General features: G+C 40.5%; 1 protein-coding gene across 1 annotated transcript; it reads left to right on the top strand.

Annotated features, from left to right (window-relative positions):
• The first annotated feature begins 177 nt into the window (after positions 1 to 177).
• Positions 178 to 14,183, top strand: asxl2 (ASXL transcriptional regulator 2). The gene is made up of 12 exons (XM_080041763.1): positions 178 to 305; positions 2,069 to 2,151; positions 3,829 to 3,937; positions 4,165 to 4,300; positions 5,486 to 5,604; positions 6,606 to 6,717; positions 7,058 to 7,117; positions 7,852 to 8,012; positions 8,308 to 8,404; positions 8,546 to 8,651; positions 8,846 to 9,563; positions 9,790 to 14,183. Exons 1-12 carry the CDS (start codon positions 249 to 251, stop codon positions 11,506 to 11,508), a joined length of 3,477 nt encoding a protein of 1,158 aa, XP_079897889.1. The 5' UTR covers positions 178 to 248; the 3' UTR covers positions 11,509 to 14,183.
• Positions 14,184 to 16,513: the final 2,330 nt, after the last annotated feature.

The raw sequence follows: 16,513 nt of genomic DNA, 5'->3' as shown, positions 1-16,513 counted from the left end.
AACGTTTGTATTTTGATGTCGTCGCTCATTATCGGATATGAAAGCCTTTAGAAATAAATAAATGTGGGGGAAACTTGAAAACACTATGACATGACAGCTATGTGTACAGTAAGATGACGTTTCCTTGGGGGTCACGTGACTCTTTACAGTAAGTCCAACATGGCAGACGGAGTGGATCTTACGCGGTAACTAAAGCAACATTTCAACAGAAACACATTCAAACACTACTTCGCTACAAGACATCAGCCATGAGGGAGAGGCAGAAGAAGAAGAAGGGGAGGACGTGGGCGGAAGCCGCTAAAACGGTACTCTACCCGTCTTTAAATCCGCCGTTTGTTGTGGTTGTTTTCCCTTGAACGCTCCCACTTGTTCAACTGTGTTTATGAGTTCATGACCTGCTGCTGAAGACGAAATATCTCGTGCGGCGCGCAAGGCCGCTGTACGGTGTATACATTTAAAGGAGCGCTGTCAGTCTTTCCATGTACATGTCAGCGATACTAATGTTAACCTTGTGCACCCGAGCATCTCCCATAAACCCTTCCGTGTCCTGTTTGCACACGCAACGGGTGTTATTACATGACACGGTTTGGAAGTCGGGTAAAAGTAACCGTGAAGTAACCAGCGTTAGCTGGGCTTAGCACGCTAGCTGTTGCTAACGCAACTCAGTTCTTCAACAAGTTTGAAGTCAGTTGCAAACATTTCAACGTACAATGTCTGCTGTAAAGTAACCTCTCATACGTTACCGTAACTCCGTAATATGTCTCAAAGATAAAGTATCGCATGACATCGTTTGAGGAGTCGACTACAGTACAGCAATGAATTATGCTAGCATTGTAGCTAGCTGTGTAGCATCACATGCTAATGACTGCAAAATATCCAAACTCCAAACAACTGCCTCATATTAAATGCTATGACGTTATTGCTCGTGTGAAAAAACACTGTACCGAGATGCATTAGCTCCACTGGGTTATTTACAATGCGTAGTTTGCTCACACAAGCGTGGCTTACTGCAAACACACTGAATTATGATGTTAGTCTGTAAACACATGTAAAGTTCTGTTGTCCTGTGAGGTTCAAACAAACCAGGGCTATATAAAAACAGTCGTCACTAACATGTGCAAGCAGGGAACAAAATAAAAGCAAGTTTGCTCCACACCACATGTTTATTTCATGATACAAATATGTGTCTGTAATGTTACTGTACTGTTTAGTTGACTTGCAAAGGTAACAGCCTCAAGCTACCAAGGGGTCCATAACTTATTATGGCTAAGAAGATTTGTTTGTGTTGTTTGTTTTTGTTTTTACTTTTTGCTTATTAATTTAGTTTGTCTAAAATCGTAATGCTTAATCGAATCAGAATACCAAACACACATTCATCTTAAGGTGATAAATGTGGATAAAACTGATTATTATTGTGCACTTCTATTGGACAAATTGTATTTTGATGCTTTTGCGACATTGTTTTTTAAACGTATGCTAATAAAACCATTTGAATATGAAGAAAATAAGTTATACATAATTCTTTTTTAGATTAATAACGTTTGATAAAAGTTGGAGGGTGCATCGGATGTGGTCATGTGGAGGGTCCCAAAAAGATTAAATCCACCTCTGCTGCAATCTAATGTTTTATTAAAGTGTGTGCAATGCTGCTGCATTTCCAGTTTGTGTCCATACCATTCAGAATGGTTCCCTTGGATGACAGCCGTATATGAAAATGATAAGTTAGTCGCTAACCACCTGTTATTTACCAGCAGTGTGATTGTAAATGTGCACTAGGGTGCGGACAACATCACAGCAAAATATCTCAATCTAAATAGGGAAGAAAGCCACAATGTTTATAAGAGGTTTGTGGTCCTGATTATTCTGAGCACCATATCATGTACTTACACAGTCAGGGGTCAAGGCTTTGTGGAAATCTGTCAGAAAGCTTCAGTGCTGTATGTGAAATCTCAGGCTTTAGCGGAAGTAGCCTTGAGACCACATCATGTTTTGTAACCACTCTCACTTGAATAACTCAACTGCACAATTGTGTCATGAATACTTTCTAATAGTCATGATATTCTTGAAGGTTTTGGAGAAATACCCCAATACGCCGATGAGCCATAAAGAGATCCTGCAGGTGATCCAAAGAGAAAGGCTTAAGGAAATAAGGTAAACATTTCCCCGGAATCTGTGCTTGACTGCAGGGAACGCCGTTCACAGTGGAGACATTTCAAGAGAGAGCGAGAGAGAGAGAGAGAGAGAGAGAGAGAGCGAGCACTACAGATTTTCCCCTTCTTTGTTATTGATTCCTCACATCATAAACTTTCCCTTTTTTTCTTGTTCACATAGCAATGGTTATTTTACTCAAATTAATAAACCTCTCATTTCTTTTTGTTTTCATTGTCACTGTTCTCATCCAGAAGGTAAGAAAAAAGCTAGCCCCCCAACCCCACCCCCTTATCTTAACAAACTCACAGCAATGCCACCTTGTTTGGTTTTTACCTTTTGCATGTTTTTTAACAATAACATGTCCTAGGTGCAGTTGCATAAAGACACAGCATTAGTATCACACTTACAGTATATATCTTACCCAGGCTTGCTTTTTACCATCTATTCCCACTTGGTGCATAAAAAACATAAAAACATGCTTTATTTTCCAGTATTGTAAATGCCTCGCAGTTCTAACAAAATAAAGCACAGACTCTCATGGCAATGTATTACCACGTGGATTCAAAAGTTCCACATAGCTACATGATATTATCTAAAGAATTTAGCGGATGTGTGAAGTGAATGACATAAATGATGTTCAGATTTTAGCAAAAAATATTTATTCACCAAACTAGTGTAGTTTTCTAAATGATTAACAGATGTTGCATCTTTCTTAACCTCATTGTATTTTAATACTAAACATTTAGCTTAACACACTTTAAGTTAAACTGCATAATAGCCCAAATGTAAGTTGACAAAAATGTATTTTGGCTTCACTTAATACCTCTGGATTTCACAACAGACTAGTTTGATCTGAGGAACAACAATTTCATATAAGGATTAAATAAATTTTAAGGCCAGGACACACCGGTCCGACTACCCGAAAATGGAGTCTGCCGTTTCAGGCAGCTCCAGTCTGCCCGTTGCGGCCAAGAAAGTGCCAAGAACACACCGAGCCGACTACTGACTTTCCGTACGCTCTGCGCTTGCACGGGACGTAATGTCTCCATAACAGCAGGCGGCGCTAATCTGTATTGTGGCCCAAAAAAATACGGAAGCCGGAAATGATGGGACAGCTCTCTAGATCATAAACATAGATACAAATACATATTTATGGACCATAAAGAGCACCATTTTTAGCAGAGAGTGTCGAGCATGGTGGCGAGCAGTCAACAAGGGTTGATGCATGTGAGTACTCGCTGAACGAAACAAACACATTAAAACAATGGCTAGCTGTTGTTAGCTGTTTGTGCTACCCGCCTCACTTCTGGGCTTCACTGATTCGCTAGCCCTCCACCAATGAAATTGCTCCAACTGAAAGACTGCCCGCCACCAGCTCAAAAGAAGCCCGACGACATCTACGACGACCGACGTCACGGCACACACCAAACAGATTCGTGTCCCCGCCCCTTCCAGACTCTCCGACGGCGATTATCGGGCCGGTGTGTCCTGGCCTTAATGCAACTGATTCTGTATAAAATCTGTATAATACTTCACAATTTAAATTGATGCATGATAGCAATTCCTCTCCCAGATATCAGACCAGCCTTTACCCTTCCTTGCATCTTTCTCCCAGCTCTCTGATTTATTGGTGGAACAGATGTGTCATTTATTTTACAATTTTTCCTCATGATCTAGTGGAACCTCTCCTCTGGCATGTCTGAACGCAATGCTGCACACAAACTCTCGTGGTGAAGAGGGGATCTTCTACAAAGTTCCCGGCAGAATGGGAGTCTACACACTAAAGGTTAGTCAGACACAAAGGAGCTTTCACTGCTAAGGTCATTCACAGTCATTCATTTTGGTAATTTCAACCAATTGTCAGTCTGCGTTAGGGACAGGCAAACATAAATCTCATTCACCATCATCACAAACTGTGTTTATGCTCAAATATTTATGGATTATGGTGTGAGTCTGTTTACCACAATTAGAACATAAAGGTAACATACTCCATGTACTCTATAATTAATATAGAAGGACTTCTCCGATCTGTCGAAGGAGCTGTCTGACGAGGACTCAGAGGAGAGCAGTGACTCTGACTCCCAAAGCACAGAAAACGACAGCAGTGCCATCACTCAAGAGGGCAGGAGAGGAAGGTGGATGCGAAGAGGTACTGTGTACAGTTTACAGGATTTTTATTACACCGATTGTACATCATCACGGCATCACTTAAATTGCCTCTTTAAGTTTTTTAGGTCATACATACAAAATAAAAACAATTTTCCTCATTCCAGGAGCTGCTTTACAAGCTCTGTTTAAAATATTAAGGAGTAAAGGGCTTCTCTCTTGCATCATTTTTGCCGACGTTCAACAATTGTTTAGGTGAAATCAATAGACAAAAGATGAAGAAATTAACGTGGTATGACTTTAATGACTCCGTTCATTGGTTGATTTTGGCTATTTGGTTTCCTTGCTCTGTTATGACTTTGAGAGTAAACGCCCCCTTCTCAGCCGTTGGTTAAAAGTAATTGCGGAAACACAGGAAACCAGCTGAAGTTGAACCCGTAGAAGAGGCAAGTCGAGAGGAAACTGTTTTCAGCCCAAACATAAACTAGACCATCTCATCACAAAATAATTTCTGGATTACGTTGAGCTTCAGACATGATGATAGAAAGAGGTGGGTTTTTCGTCTTCAAATAAACGCGCTGTGTCCTCAATGTCTAACGTTAATAGTCAGCAGGCACATGACGGTCATATCGCTGTACTTATTGCTCTTTTGTGCGCTTGCAATGTCAGATCAGTGCATTATTGTGAGTTGCACACCTGATTTTGTCTGATTGCAGAGCAACTTAAACTGCCAATTGTTTTGTTTTCCTCAGGCTCTTGCTCTCACTGATTCGTTATTTCTCTATGCCACTTGAATATTTTAAGACTTATAACAGGAAACTGTATTTTCACAGTATGACCTGTGAACACTTCCTCGTTCGAAACTGCCAATCAAATAATCTTGGTTCACATCTGAGTCAGAGGTCTGAGATATAGTCAATGCAAAGGACTGCAAATGCATATTAGGTGGCATTGAAAAATAAAAACTTGTATCGGCTACGGTTTGTAGAAAAGGCGATTTATTTGAAATATAGAGGTTTTTGTGAATGTGAACTTTCTTTTTATTTTACATTTTTGGCCCTTTTTTATTTAGTAATATAATTACACTTTGGTATTTGTAAACTACCCCTTTGTGCACGGTATTGGTTTAATTTTTCCCAAAACAAAAGCATGAATGAGAATTGTCTGTACACCACCCTCAGGAAGTGTATTTCGGTAACATCTGTCTTGTGCTTTTGTATTCCTGTAGTTCCCTCCAAGCTGCAGTCACAGCCGTCTTCACCGCAGCCCCGATGCTCGTCACCATCCGTCCCCTCTGGTAAACTCATCTCTCCATCGCAGAAACACAGCAAGAAAGCTTTAAAACAGGTACTGATGGGTTCTGTATTCTCCTTTTTATGAATATATCTTTTGCATAAATAACAGCTAAGTGAAGTAAGTGCTGTATTTGCTGTTTGTGCAAACACACAGCTCAGATGTAACAAGTTCCTGCCACACCTTCCTTCTTACATACACCCATGTAAATCCCTTCTTAATAACTCTAGAACACACAAATTCTTGATGTTTTCATGTACACATTTTATTTATTTTTTGTTGCACTGATATACAACTTTTTAAAGGGGACTCCTGCTCTTGGATGTTTGTATTTTTGTAACATATAAAAAACTTACAAGTACATTTTCTGCAAATGTATGTAAACTTTTTCGCTGACATGTACATAATGTTGGTGTTTCAGTAGGCCCAATTATCCTTCAATTTCATGTCTCGTCAACATCTTGTGCTGATTATTTAAAACAACCATGCATCATGGAAAAACGCTTTTCGTTGGTTTTACAGTATTAATGTCCTCATCTTACACCCGCTCAACATTTTCCTATTGGCTGTTTTGTGCCTTTTGTTTTCCATTTCATTAGAATCAACTTGATTGCCCTGAATATAATTCACTCCGTCTGTGCTGGTGTGGAATTTACAGCTCTAATAAGTTTTCATTTATTAGGCGTAGGCAGTAGGCAGTAGGCAACACTATGAGATGGTGATTTGGCTACAAATTAGTGCCTGGCAGACTTTGTATATTTTTTCTTCTGTAAAAAAAAAAAATCATTTCAATGGGCTTAAACAATAGAACAGCGCATCGTCTTTGGTTGCTTCTTTAATCGGTTGACACTGTTTGTAAGGTGATCTGACTTCTTGAAAGATTTACAACACAGAGATGATTTATGCTTGTGTTATGCAACCTATGTTCCATTCCTGTGCAGTTATTTAGTTGTTTTTTAACCAGGCGGTTGGCCCTGTGGGAGTAGTTGCAGGGAAACAGAGAGCTACACACACTCACACACTGTTTGTTCCTTCCTTGTTTTGCTCATTTTCAGGCCTTGAAGCAGCAGCAACAGAGAAACCAGCGCAGACAGGGGGGAATGCCAACCACATCCAGTCCCAGGCTGCTTTTGAAAACCATGGCTGACACAACTACTACAAAGACTGGTAGGTGGCACCTGTTATATTGTCAAAAAAAAACAAAAAAAAAAACGCAATGAAGAGTTGCACATTGAACTTGTCTTGAACAATAGATGTATATCCAGCGTACAATAATGAGGTGTGATATTGACTTTATATTCTATGTTAATTGCATGGTAAATGACGGATATTAGGTATTGTCTTTTTAATAACAGGTTTTCATAACTAAACAACAAAATTATTTAGGTATCATTCTTCATCCAAACATGACTCATATTGTTGGCAACATCAGTGTGGAAACAGTTCGAACTCTCTGGTCAGCAATTTTCCAGAGCTTTTTCATTTAACTTTTCTTCTGTCCAAACAGACCTATGCCACCCAGTCGTACCGAGAAAGGTTTCCCAGAGGTCAGGTCGCCTTAGTGCAGGTAAGGCAGACTTATATGTTCATTTAATCGAGTGGTTTGGAAATTTTAAAAGAAAGGTTCACTGATATTATTATATTTCAAGACCCAAACCTACAATGAATTGGTCCTATTTCCATGTATTGTGTTGCCAAAGCCTAGTAAAGCATACCCCTTTTTGCCATAGATCTCCATTGTTGTCTATAAATCTATTACAAACCCCACCTTTGCACCGGATATCATGTTTTTCTTTTGTTACAGTGAATTAGACACTGTAGTTCATTCTGATTTGTTTAGTCAATCTTAGCTTCACCGTCCTGGTTCTGTAAATACTCACTAATGCGGCAAAAAAAAGAAAATCCAAAGCTTAAAATAGTCCCCATTATTCACTAAAACCTACTGCCAAGCTGTTCTTGGACTTTATTAACGCTCTTTTTTATGAATACATATTTGTGTTCTTAAAGTAGAGTAAGGAAGTTGTGAGGTATTTGTTGACTATAAGGAAATGTAAAGCAACATAAACCTTATCCATAAAAATAGTAACAAATAATATGACTACTATTGGAGCCAATCTTATATCTGCCGAGTTGCTTGGGCCTGAATGGAGGGAGTTCATTGCATTATTTCAAGAAGTCCAGTAACAAGTGAAACACTCCCACGTGAACAGAACAAAAGTAATTACTCAAGATGTCCATTGCTAAATCAACATATTTCTGGGTCTGTCTTGGCTTACATCTGTTTCCTATTTTGCATTGCAGGGCAACTGAAACGGACTAAGTGTAGAATAGATGTGGAAACGCCCGACTCCATTTTGGTTAACACCAACTTGCGGGCGATCATCAACAAGCACACATTCTCGGTCCTGCCCCCGGACTGCCAACAGAGGCTGCTCAAACTTCTGCCTGAAGTTGACCGGCAGGTGGCTCTAAGATTATAACTTCTTTTTATGCTTCTATTGCGTTATCTTGTGTGTATTAATTTTGCATAGCATAACATATATTAAGGTATCTTACAAAATACTTTGAAAACGTTTTAAACAGTTAGAAAACATATGTGCACATAGATATATATTTTAAGCACAGTTTACTCTTCTACAGCATTCATTCATATCAACTGATTCCCCATGTTAAACTGCTCATCACATATGGGCAGTATAGGCTGATATAATGATGCAGTGATGATGATAGTCATAACAATGTGCCTCCTCTCCCCAGGCCTGCATGGACGGCCTCCTGAAGGTCACTGGTTCTGCTTTAAACAATGAGTTCTTCACATCAGCAGCACAGTCTTGGAAGGAGAGACTGTCAGAGGGTCAGTGCAACCTTTTCCAAGTGATCATTCATTCTCAAACTGCATTCAGTTGACATTCAATGAAACATTATGTTACCAAGGTTCAAAACATCTAGGACGTAACCTTGCCTTTTTCGATTATGTAACTTTTTCCTTTTACAGGTGAATTCACTCCAGAGTTACAGCTACGAATGCGCCAAGAAATTGAGAAGGAAAAGAAAGTTGAGCTCTGGAAGGAGGCCTTCTTTGAAAACTATTATGGTGAAAAGTAGGTTCTTCTTTTATGAATCTGAAATTTTTTAGATTTCCTCATAAATCGCTTATCTGATCCAACTTTGGAGAAGTTTGAAGGCATGATTTTGTTCCTTTTTAAATAATCACTGTTTCATAAATGAAAGAGTATACTTGTGGATTTATTTCCTTGTCTATATTTCTTCCTCCCTATGTTCTACCTCTATACAGTTCTGGGCTCAGCTTTGAAGAATCCAAAGAGCTGACGAAGGCTGATCTTAAACAAGAGTCTATCAGGCCACAGTCCCCGATTCATAATACACGACTTGTCGCACAGGCCCCATTGGCTCCCAAGGGCCCCAAGGACAGCACCCACACCAATGTGGTGAAAGACACAAAGCCAACACCTGAGCTTCTGAAGGCACAGCCCGCTCGCAAAGAGCTGATCTACACAACAGAGCCCATGAAGACACGGCGCGCACAGTACGCAGAGGATCGTAGGTTGAACACACTAACACAGTCTGTACCAACGCCAGCAGTGACCACACCAGATGTTGAAAGACAGAGTGAACGGGTGGTGGTGAGCACACTTAAGAAGGAGATTAAGGATGAAGTGAAGGAGGAGAAAACAGACTTACCCCAATCGCCTGCAAAGGAGAGCAGTCCAACAAAGGCTAGTTCAGAGTTAAAAGAAAATCAGCAGGTGTCTGTTGTTAAGCCTGCTGCAGAGGAGAACCAAGAGGTTGCCCCTGAGCCCATAGTCCCCTCAGAGCCACTGAAAAGGAAATCTCTCAGTGAGTCAGGGGGTGAATTAACACCAGAGAAAAGGCCCCGAATGTCCTCCGTTTCCTCAGTGTCTTCAGTGTGCTCCGTATCTCCTCCAGAATCATCTATATCCAGCCCTGCTACACCATCTCCAACAGCAAATCAGAGGGTTCCACCACTCAAGGTAGGAACAAGTTCTAAGACTCCCTAATCTAAAATGCCTTTTGAATATAAAAAAAAAGGCGCCAAAGTGTCAGTTTGAAAGGTTGCTCTGAGAAGTTTTTCTCCTTCTTATTTGGAGCCAACACACACATTTTTATATTCTTGTGTTTTCTGGATGTTTTTCATTCACATATATTTGCAGATCTTGGAAATATTTCTCTTAACATCTTTTCTTCTTTTTTTATCAGATCCCAGTCTCACGAATTCTTCCTGTTCCCGTGTCACCCAGCCAAGTGTCCCCCAGGACTCCACTCCCGGCCCCGCTCAGCAGCCCGGGTCGTACCGGTGCTCGCACTTTGGCTGACATCAAAGCCAAAGCCCAGCTCGCTCGAGCGCAGCGAGCGGCAGCTGCCGCCGTATCGTCTGCGTCAAAGGCAGTGGTGCCAGGCCCGGGGCCAGGGGGAGGCGCTGGTGAACAGACATCACCCAGCGCAAGCCCAACGTCCCCACACCCATCAACCAGGTTACCAAGCAGTCAGACCAGCACAACTCCTTCTCGCCCATTAGAATTCTTTGGTCAACTAAGTCCAAACCGGTCTCAAATGTCTTACACAAGCAAAACTGACGAACAACACAAAGATAATTCTGTGGGTCTTGTCAGTGCGGGACCCCATAGCGTTCAATCAAACTCAAACACATCAACACAACCCACTCCTTCACTTGTGCACACTGTGAAGGGACAGGAAAACCCCTCATGCAGGACCAGCTCCTGTATCCCTGCAAACAACCCGTTGGTCACTCAGCTTCTCCAGGGCAAAGAGGTTCCGTTGGAGCAGATCCTCCCAAAACCACTTTCCAAGGTGGAAGTGAAGATGTCAAACTTACCCTGTGGTAGTAAGGGCAAGACGTCGCATTCTGCAGAGCACAGGGCCGATAAGCAGCCGTCCCACCAGTTCAATACAGCGGGACGAGCGGGAGTTTACACAGAATACACAAGAATTCAAAGAGGACTTCCTGATAGGGAGACTCAAGAGCAGATCCTACAGGCTCTCATGCAGAGGAAAGGCCAGCAGAGCCAACCTTACGGTGTTTTGGGGCCTCAGCACCCTCAGTACAAACCACATCAGATGGACGAGCGTCAGGACCGGTCCAGGATTTCGGTTGGGTTCCTCGGTCGTAAGAGGATACCTAGGCCCGCCATGACGGGACATTACCTGCTTAATGTGTCCACGTACGGCCGAGGACCCGAGAGCAAGAGACTGCTGCTCTCCCCAATCCCAAACACGTCTGTGACCGGTTTAAAAAGGGAAAGAACTGATGGAGAGGAGGCGGCTAAGGAAGAACAGGGCAGGAAAATGTTCTCGGGGGTTAAAACAGAGCAGCAGGGCTACTCGATAACCAAGTTGAATGAAGGAGGAAGCGTTCAGGATGTAAAGAGTGAGCCTGGATCAGAGAATAGCGCGACCGGTGCAACAGCCAAAGACACCATGCCTTTTTCTCAGTCACACCGAAGACACCCCGAACTCCGCAATAGTAATCAAGGAAACAACGAGCCATATCTCACCCAAGCAGACACAGGTCACAAGAGAACACTTGATAATCATGAAGCCGTGGCCGCATCGTGTTACGGTGGCACTATCAGCATGTCTGTACCTCACACTTTACACCACAGCACTGCGGGCCTAGGCTCTTCCACAGCCTCATCGGAGGTGGATGGAGGCGGTGGCGTCATGTCTTTTTCCGTGACCGTCACCACCATTCCTGCCGGTCACTCGCTAGACCACAGCAACCAGGGCGAGCCCTCACCAGAGCAGTCCTTCATCGAGGACTCCAACATGGAGGACGTCCAGTCTAAATGCTACTGCCGACTGAAGGCCATGATCGTGTGCAAAGGATGCGGAGCCTTCTGCCACGACGACTGCATCGGCCCCTCAAAACTATGCGTATCGTGTTTAGTCGTACGATGATGTGAAATGGACCATCATTAGACGATATCGTGGTTTGATTTGAATTGAAACAAGGCACAAAGCAGAAGCAGGCCATTCAGAATCGACACAAAATCAGAGTCGGGGTGAGACTGTTTAACCACGCTCCAGACATAACCAGCATGTGGTCGCTGTTTGGAAAGGCAAGAATTTACACTGGATGGTCTTTTGTTTCAAAAACATCTATGAAAAGTTGTTTCCATTAATTTTTTTTGTGGAAATGTCTATCAGATTTCAATCAAATCATTAGTCTTTCAGATGTGTGACAAATATAAAATCTGGCAATGTTTTCACTCTGCTAGAATTAGTGTGATATATTTTTTTAAATATATATATATATATATATAAAATATATATGCGTGTAGTTTTTAAACAAGGGAATAATGAATGTTGCTATTTTTGTAAAACATAATGACTGTTATGTTTTCGACTGACACTTTTTATTATTAGGCCTAATCAGTTAGAGGCAACAACAAAAAAGGGCGTTAATGATAATCATTGGTTGTAGAGTACCTCCTATTTGGCATTTATGCATGCATGGCAGGGAAGTGCAACTAACATTAACTATTTTATATATATAAACAAACTGTACATTTATTACTGGAACACACTCGGATTTAAGAACTTGAAAGTACATGTATAGTTTTAGAAAAGAGAATATAAAAGGAATTTTGAAACTTAATGATGATTGCACATCACATAATTTTTTGGATTAAGAGTAACAAGGCAAAGCACTTGGATATATGGTAGAAACTACAGCACTTACAATCAAACATAGTTAAAAAGAAAAACATTTTGTATGTAAAAAAAACTGCCTATAAATTCCTTATGGAAAAATGTAAATATTTTCCATTCCAGGTCAAGGTCTAGAGTCACTTCCTTACTGTGTGAACCTGCATTTTCTCTCAAAATAACCAGTTTGTAGATATTGTCCCCCGTGAGGTGGGTTTTTTCAACTGTAGATCAGCAGTGGCTAACAGTAAAAAAAAAAAACAAACAACTGAGGATAAAATGAAGATTTTTTTTTTCACTGTAAATAATTGCTCATACACGGTATATGCCTAGATGTAGAAATGTATTTTATTTTATTTGTGCAGCACATATTGAGCATATCCAGCTGTGTATTACATTATTTTTCGCTGTGGAAAAGAAAAATGGAGAAGAACAGTAGTTTATGCTATAACGCTAAATGCTTTATCCAAGAATGATTCAGCATAGCATGATTTCAGTTTTACAAAATTATTTGGAGGTACAATATGACCCTGATTCAAAGGCGGTTGTAATGCTTCACTTTAAAATGGCCTTTTTTCCAGCGGGTTGAGAGAGTTAACCTCCATTTAAATTTGGTATGAAGTAATGTAAGCACAAAATAATACTGTGTCAACTTTATATGATGCACAATAATGTATGTGTGTGATGTACAGGAATTAACCAGCACATTTCAGTGTGTATGAACACTGTGTTGTCACCACCTTGTAGCTGCGTTATGAAGATGTGAACACAGTTTTAAAAAATGCATACTTTACCACATGCAAACAGCTTGCAAAAAAGGCCAATATGAAGAGTTTCCTCACCAGGTTTTTCGAGCGCTCATGCTGATTGCAATTTTAAGACGCAGCAACTATATTTTGAAATCTCCTGGAGGTGCAAAGAAGGCCTGTTTTATAGCAATTACTTCCAAGGTAATATGCCAAAGTCACCTTAAAGAAAACAAAATAATCAGAACTTTGTTTTTAATGTTTGACTAGTTAATCAAAGTAATATATTTTAATTAATATATTTTAATATAAAAAGTCTATTTGCTAATGTCTTTGAAAATCAACAGGGTATTTACTATGATAATATATTGGCCGTCGGTTTTTTCCTATAATTTTGTGTAGACTGGACAGATCAGTGTGCAGAGAATAATTTTTTATAATTCAAATTGCCCAGATATCAATATGGCCCAAGTCTTTGAATGGATCCATTGGTCTATATTTTTCCATAGAGATGTTGTCTAACGTGTATCCTTCCTAGCTGTCTACATTTGTGTCATTACCTTAAATAAATGTTTATAAAGCACCCTTTTTTAGGATTGATTAAAGTCTTAAAGACTTTTTTAAATGTTCTTGTTATCAAATGGGGGCGTGGTGTCATGTGAAAAATTGGTTTCCAGATAGTGCTAGAATCACAAGGCGTTTCCACAAATCTAGTATAGTAATTTAATTATAACTGGTGTGCCAGTATTTGATTCTGTTAACACAAATTTAATTTATCCCCCTGGAAATATTTAGGTCTTATTTGGTTGAATGTGATGTTAGGATTCTGTTTTTTACTCATGTATAGTTGGGGACTGGATTGCACTGCAAAACAATTAACAAAACAAACATTCAATCAACCCAAAAGGCAGCTGAAATCTTTGTTAATAACGACTGAAACATGAGTCAGGCAACCGTCCCCACTGTCGTTTAAGTTACCTTTAGTGTGTGTGCATTCAGAAGAGCAGTTCATATAGAATTGGCTTTGGTGGAGAAGTGTCATAGGCAATCCTCACAATTGTTAAAAATGTCATATTTGTCACTAGGTGAATTTGTTTAATGTGTTTGTGTCATTTCGTCTCCATTTAAGCTCTGGGTGAATGTAATATAGTAATCAACACTTGTAAAAAAAAAAGTGTATTTTATCAAAAGTTATAGACTATTATGAATAAATAATGAAAAAAAAGTATTTGTTGTCTTTATTTGTGCTCATCTCAAATAAAAAGCTTGCAAGGGCCACATGAAATTCAGTTTACTCAACACGATGAGAACTAACCAGATAATGCTCCTTTGGCTTTCCAAAGATTTAAAAATCTCATAAGGCTTTAACAGTTCAACTATGTTAGAAAATATCTCTTTATTTGGTAATACATTATCAAAAGAGTTCTCTGTTTCTATGGTGTATCATTAAATGAAAAAAACAACGAAATTGGAATACAGAGTGGAATATATTCTCACACATGCTGGTGAGTTGCATTATGGAAGATGGATATGGATCCAGTGTTTTTAGAGCTTGGCTCTGACCCTCCTGTTTTGATTTTGTTTGAATCTTGTCTCATTTAAATGTTTTCATTGTATGAAAGTGATACATAATCGCTGGAGTGTCCTTTTGAAATACAACCCTTGTTTCTTGTTTCATCTAGTCTCTTATCCCGAGAGTCACAATTCAGAGTAAAAGCAGCAACAACAGTAGTGCGCCTTTAAACGGCGTGCGTGCGCACATGCGTAAATTGTAGTAGGTGGTCGGTCGCGCATGGCATCTCGGTGCTTGCCTCTCGCTCTGCCGTCCTCTGCCGCTGGGTCGCTGTCTGACGATGCCGCACGGAGCCGGGCGCTCGTACGTTGTTTCTCTGTGGCGCTACAGCCGCAGTTCCCAAGGCTGAAGTCGGAGTGAAACGGGAGAGGAGCGTGAAATATGATGATGATGGATCAGCCGAGTCGTTTCTCATCATCGCTCGGACAGCTGTAACGTCAGCGGACACGCGCGTGGATTCGTCAAAGGTGAGAGTGCGACTGTGATTCACGGAGGAGATAATATATCCTCCTTATTCTTCGTGCTGGACCAGTTATCCTTCCCATCTGATGCTGCTGATGAGGGTGGTGATGCTCTAAACGCAACCTGCGTGATTTTTCCTCCGTTAAAGGCCAGTTCCCTGTTTTGCTTCTTATTCGGCTGTTGAGCCAGCAGTGAGAATTTGAAAAGATGCAGCATTGCCATTGTTTCTTCTTATCCCAACATTTAATGGGCATCACGACGCACAATCCCCCATTGCGGAAATAAGGTAAATATAGGCAGTTAAATCAGCAATATGGCTGCTTTTGTGCCCTGTCGTCGCTCCAGAAGTGAATGTTTTAAGTGTTGCAGGATTGTGGACTGTGACAATTGAAGCTCGTAGAAAACAGAGGAGTGAATGATATCAGCGGAAGGGAGGTACTGCAGTATTACCGAGTCCTTATGTTGACTCGCGTCAAAGGATGTTGTCATTACCTCGAAGCTGAAGGTGCGGTTACAGTAAAATGCACCTCTACGGGCTTATAATGACAACCACACAATCTTATTGTATCAAAGAAAGGACTGACATCAACGTACTGATGCATTTATTTTTATTGCTGTGCAATTGAGTAAAAAAAGACATGAATTCTGACGCTTATCACTGATGCTGGTCCTTGCCTTTTAATGTGCTCTGGTCTGTGAATTCATTTTGTCCATGAATTATTAAGAATTTGTCTCTGTTTCCTTCTCTTATGAATTAATCAACTTGAGTATTAAATCTGTAATTTCCTGTACATTTCTTTCCCGGACATTGCCCGCTATTGCAAAGGCCTGAGAGTTGCCTACTCACGAATCTCTGCAGTTACTTCACAGGCTGAATATTTACAATGAAGCATTGTGTTGTTTTGCTGACATGTGTCTGTTGGTGTCTCCCACCACCACTGCACAGCAAATGTTTTCCACCCATTCCCCAAAAGTACAGCAGTGCTTCTCTCTGACACATCCCTTTGAAATGCACAAATACAGTTTGTGTTGTCCCCATTGAGGAGCCCATTTAATATGTAATTACGCTGACCAAGTGTCTTCAAGTGCCACCATGGCCAACGTGAACCCATAACGCTGCCTGAGTTATTGTCATGGTTTGCCTGCTGGGCTACAAAGAGCCATAAAACCTCTTCAGATCATTGATATCGCTGTTTGCTTTGGCACAAAGGGTTTTATTGCCTCATAATAATGCAGCCATATCTAGAGGTCATTAAATCAGTTATGATTATTAGAACTGAGCGATTAGTCAATAATAAGAATAAGAATTGGCAACTATTTTTTTTATAAACCATGAATAATTTCAGTCATTTATGCAAACGTGCAAAATACTCTCAGGTTTCAGCTTCTCAAAAGTGAGGATTTTATTCTTTTGTTGTTGTTATACATGCATTCAACATTTTGATGGTTGGTCAGACAAAACAAGACATTTAAA

This window comes from Ammodytes marinus (assembly GCF_949987685.1).
Source record: "Ammodytes marinus genome assembly, chromosome: 15".
In the NCBI taxonomy this organism is placed as follows: domain Eukaryota; kingdom Metazoa; phylum Chordata; class Actinopteri; order Uranoscopiformes; family Ammodytidae; genus Ammodytes; species Ammodytes marinus.
Note: the sequence above shows the minus strand (reverse complement) of the source record. Positions and strands in the feature narration are given on the sequence as shown.

Bases quoted from the DNA above. Each gene is read 5' to 3' on its own strand.
- asxl2 (XM_080041763.1), top strand. From the start codon at position 249: ATGAGGGAGAGGCAGAAGAAGAAGAAGGGGAGGACGTGGGCGGAAGCC. The intron at 306-2,068 runs GTACTCTACCCG...ATATTCTTGAAG, and splicing joins GGGCGGAAGCCGCTAAAACG to GTTTTGGAGAAATACCCCAA. The intron at 8,013-8,307 runs GTGGCTCTAAGA...TCCTCTCCCCAG, and splicing joins TGCCTGAAGTTGACCGGCAG to GCCTGCATGGACGGCCTCCT.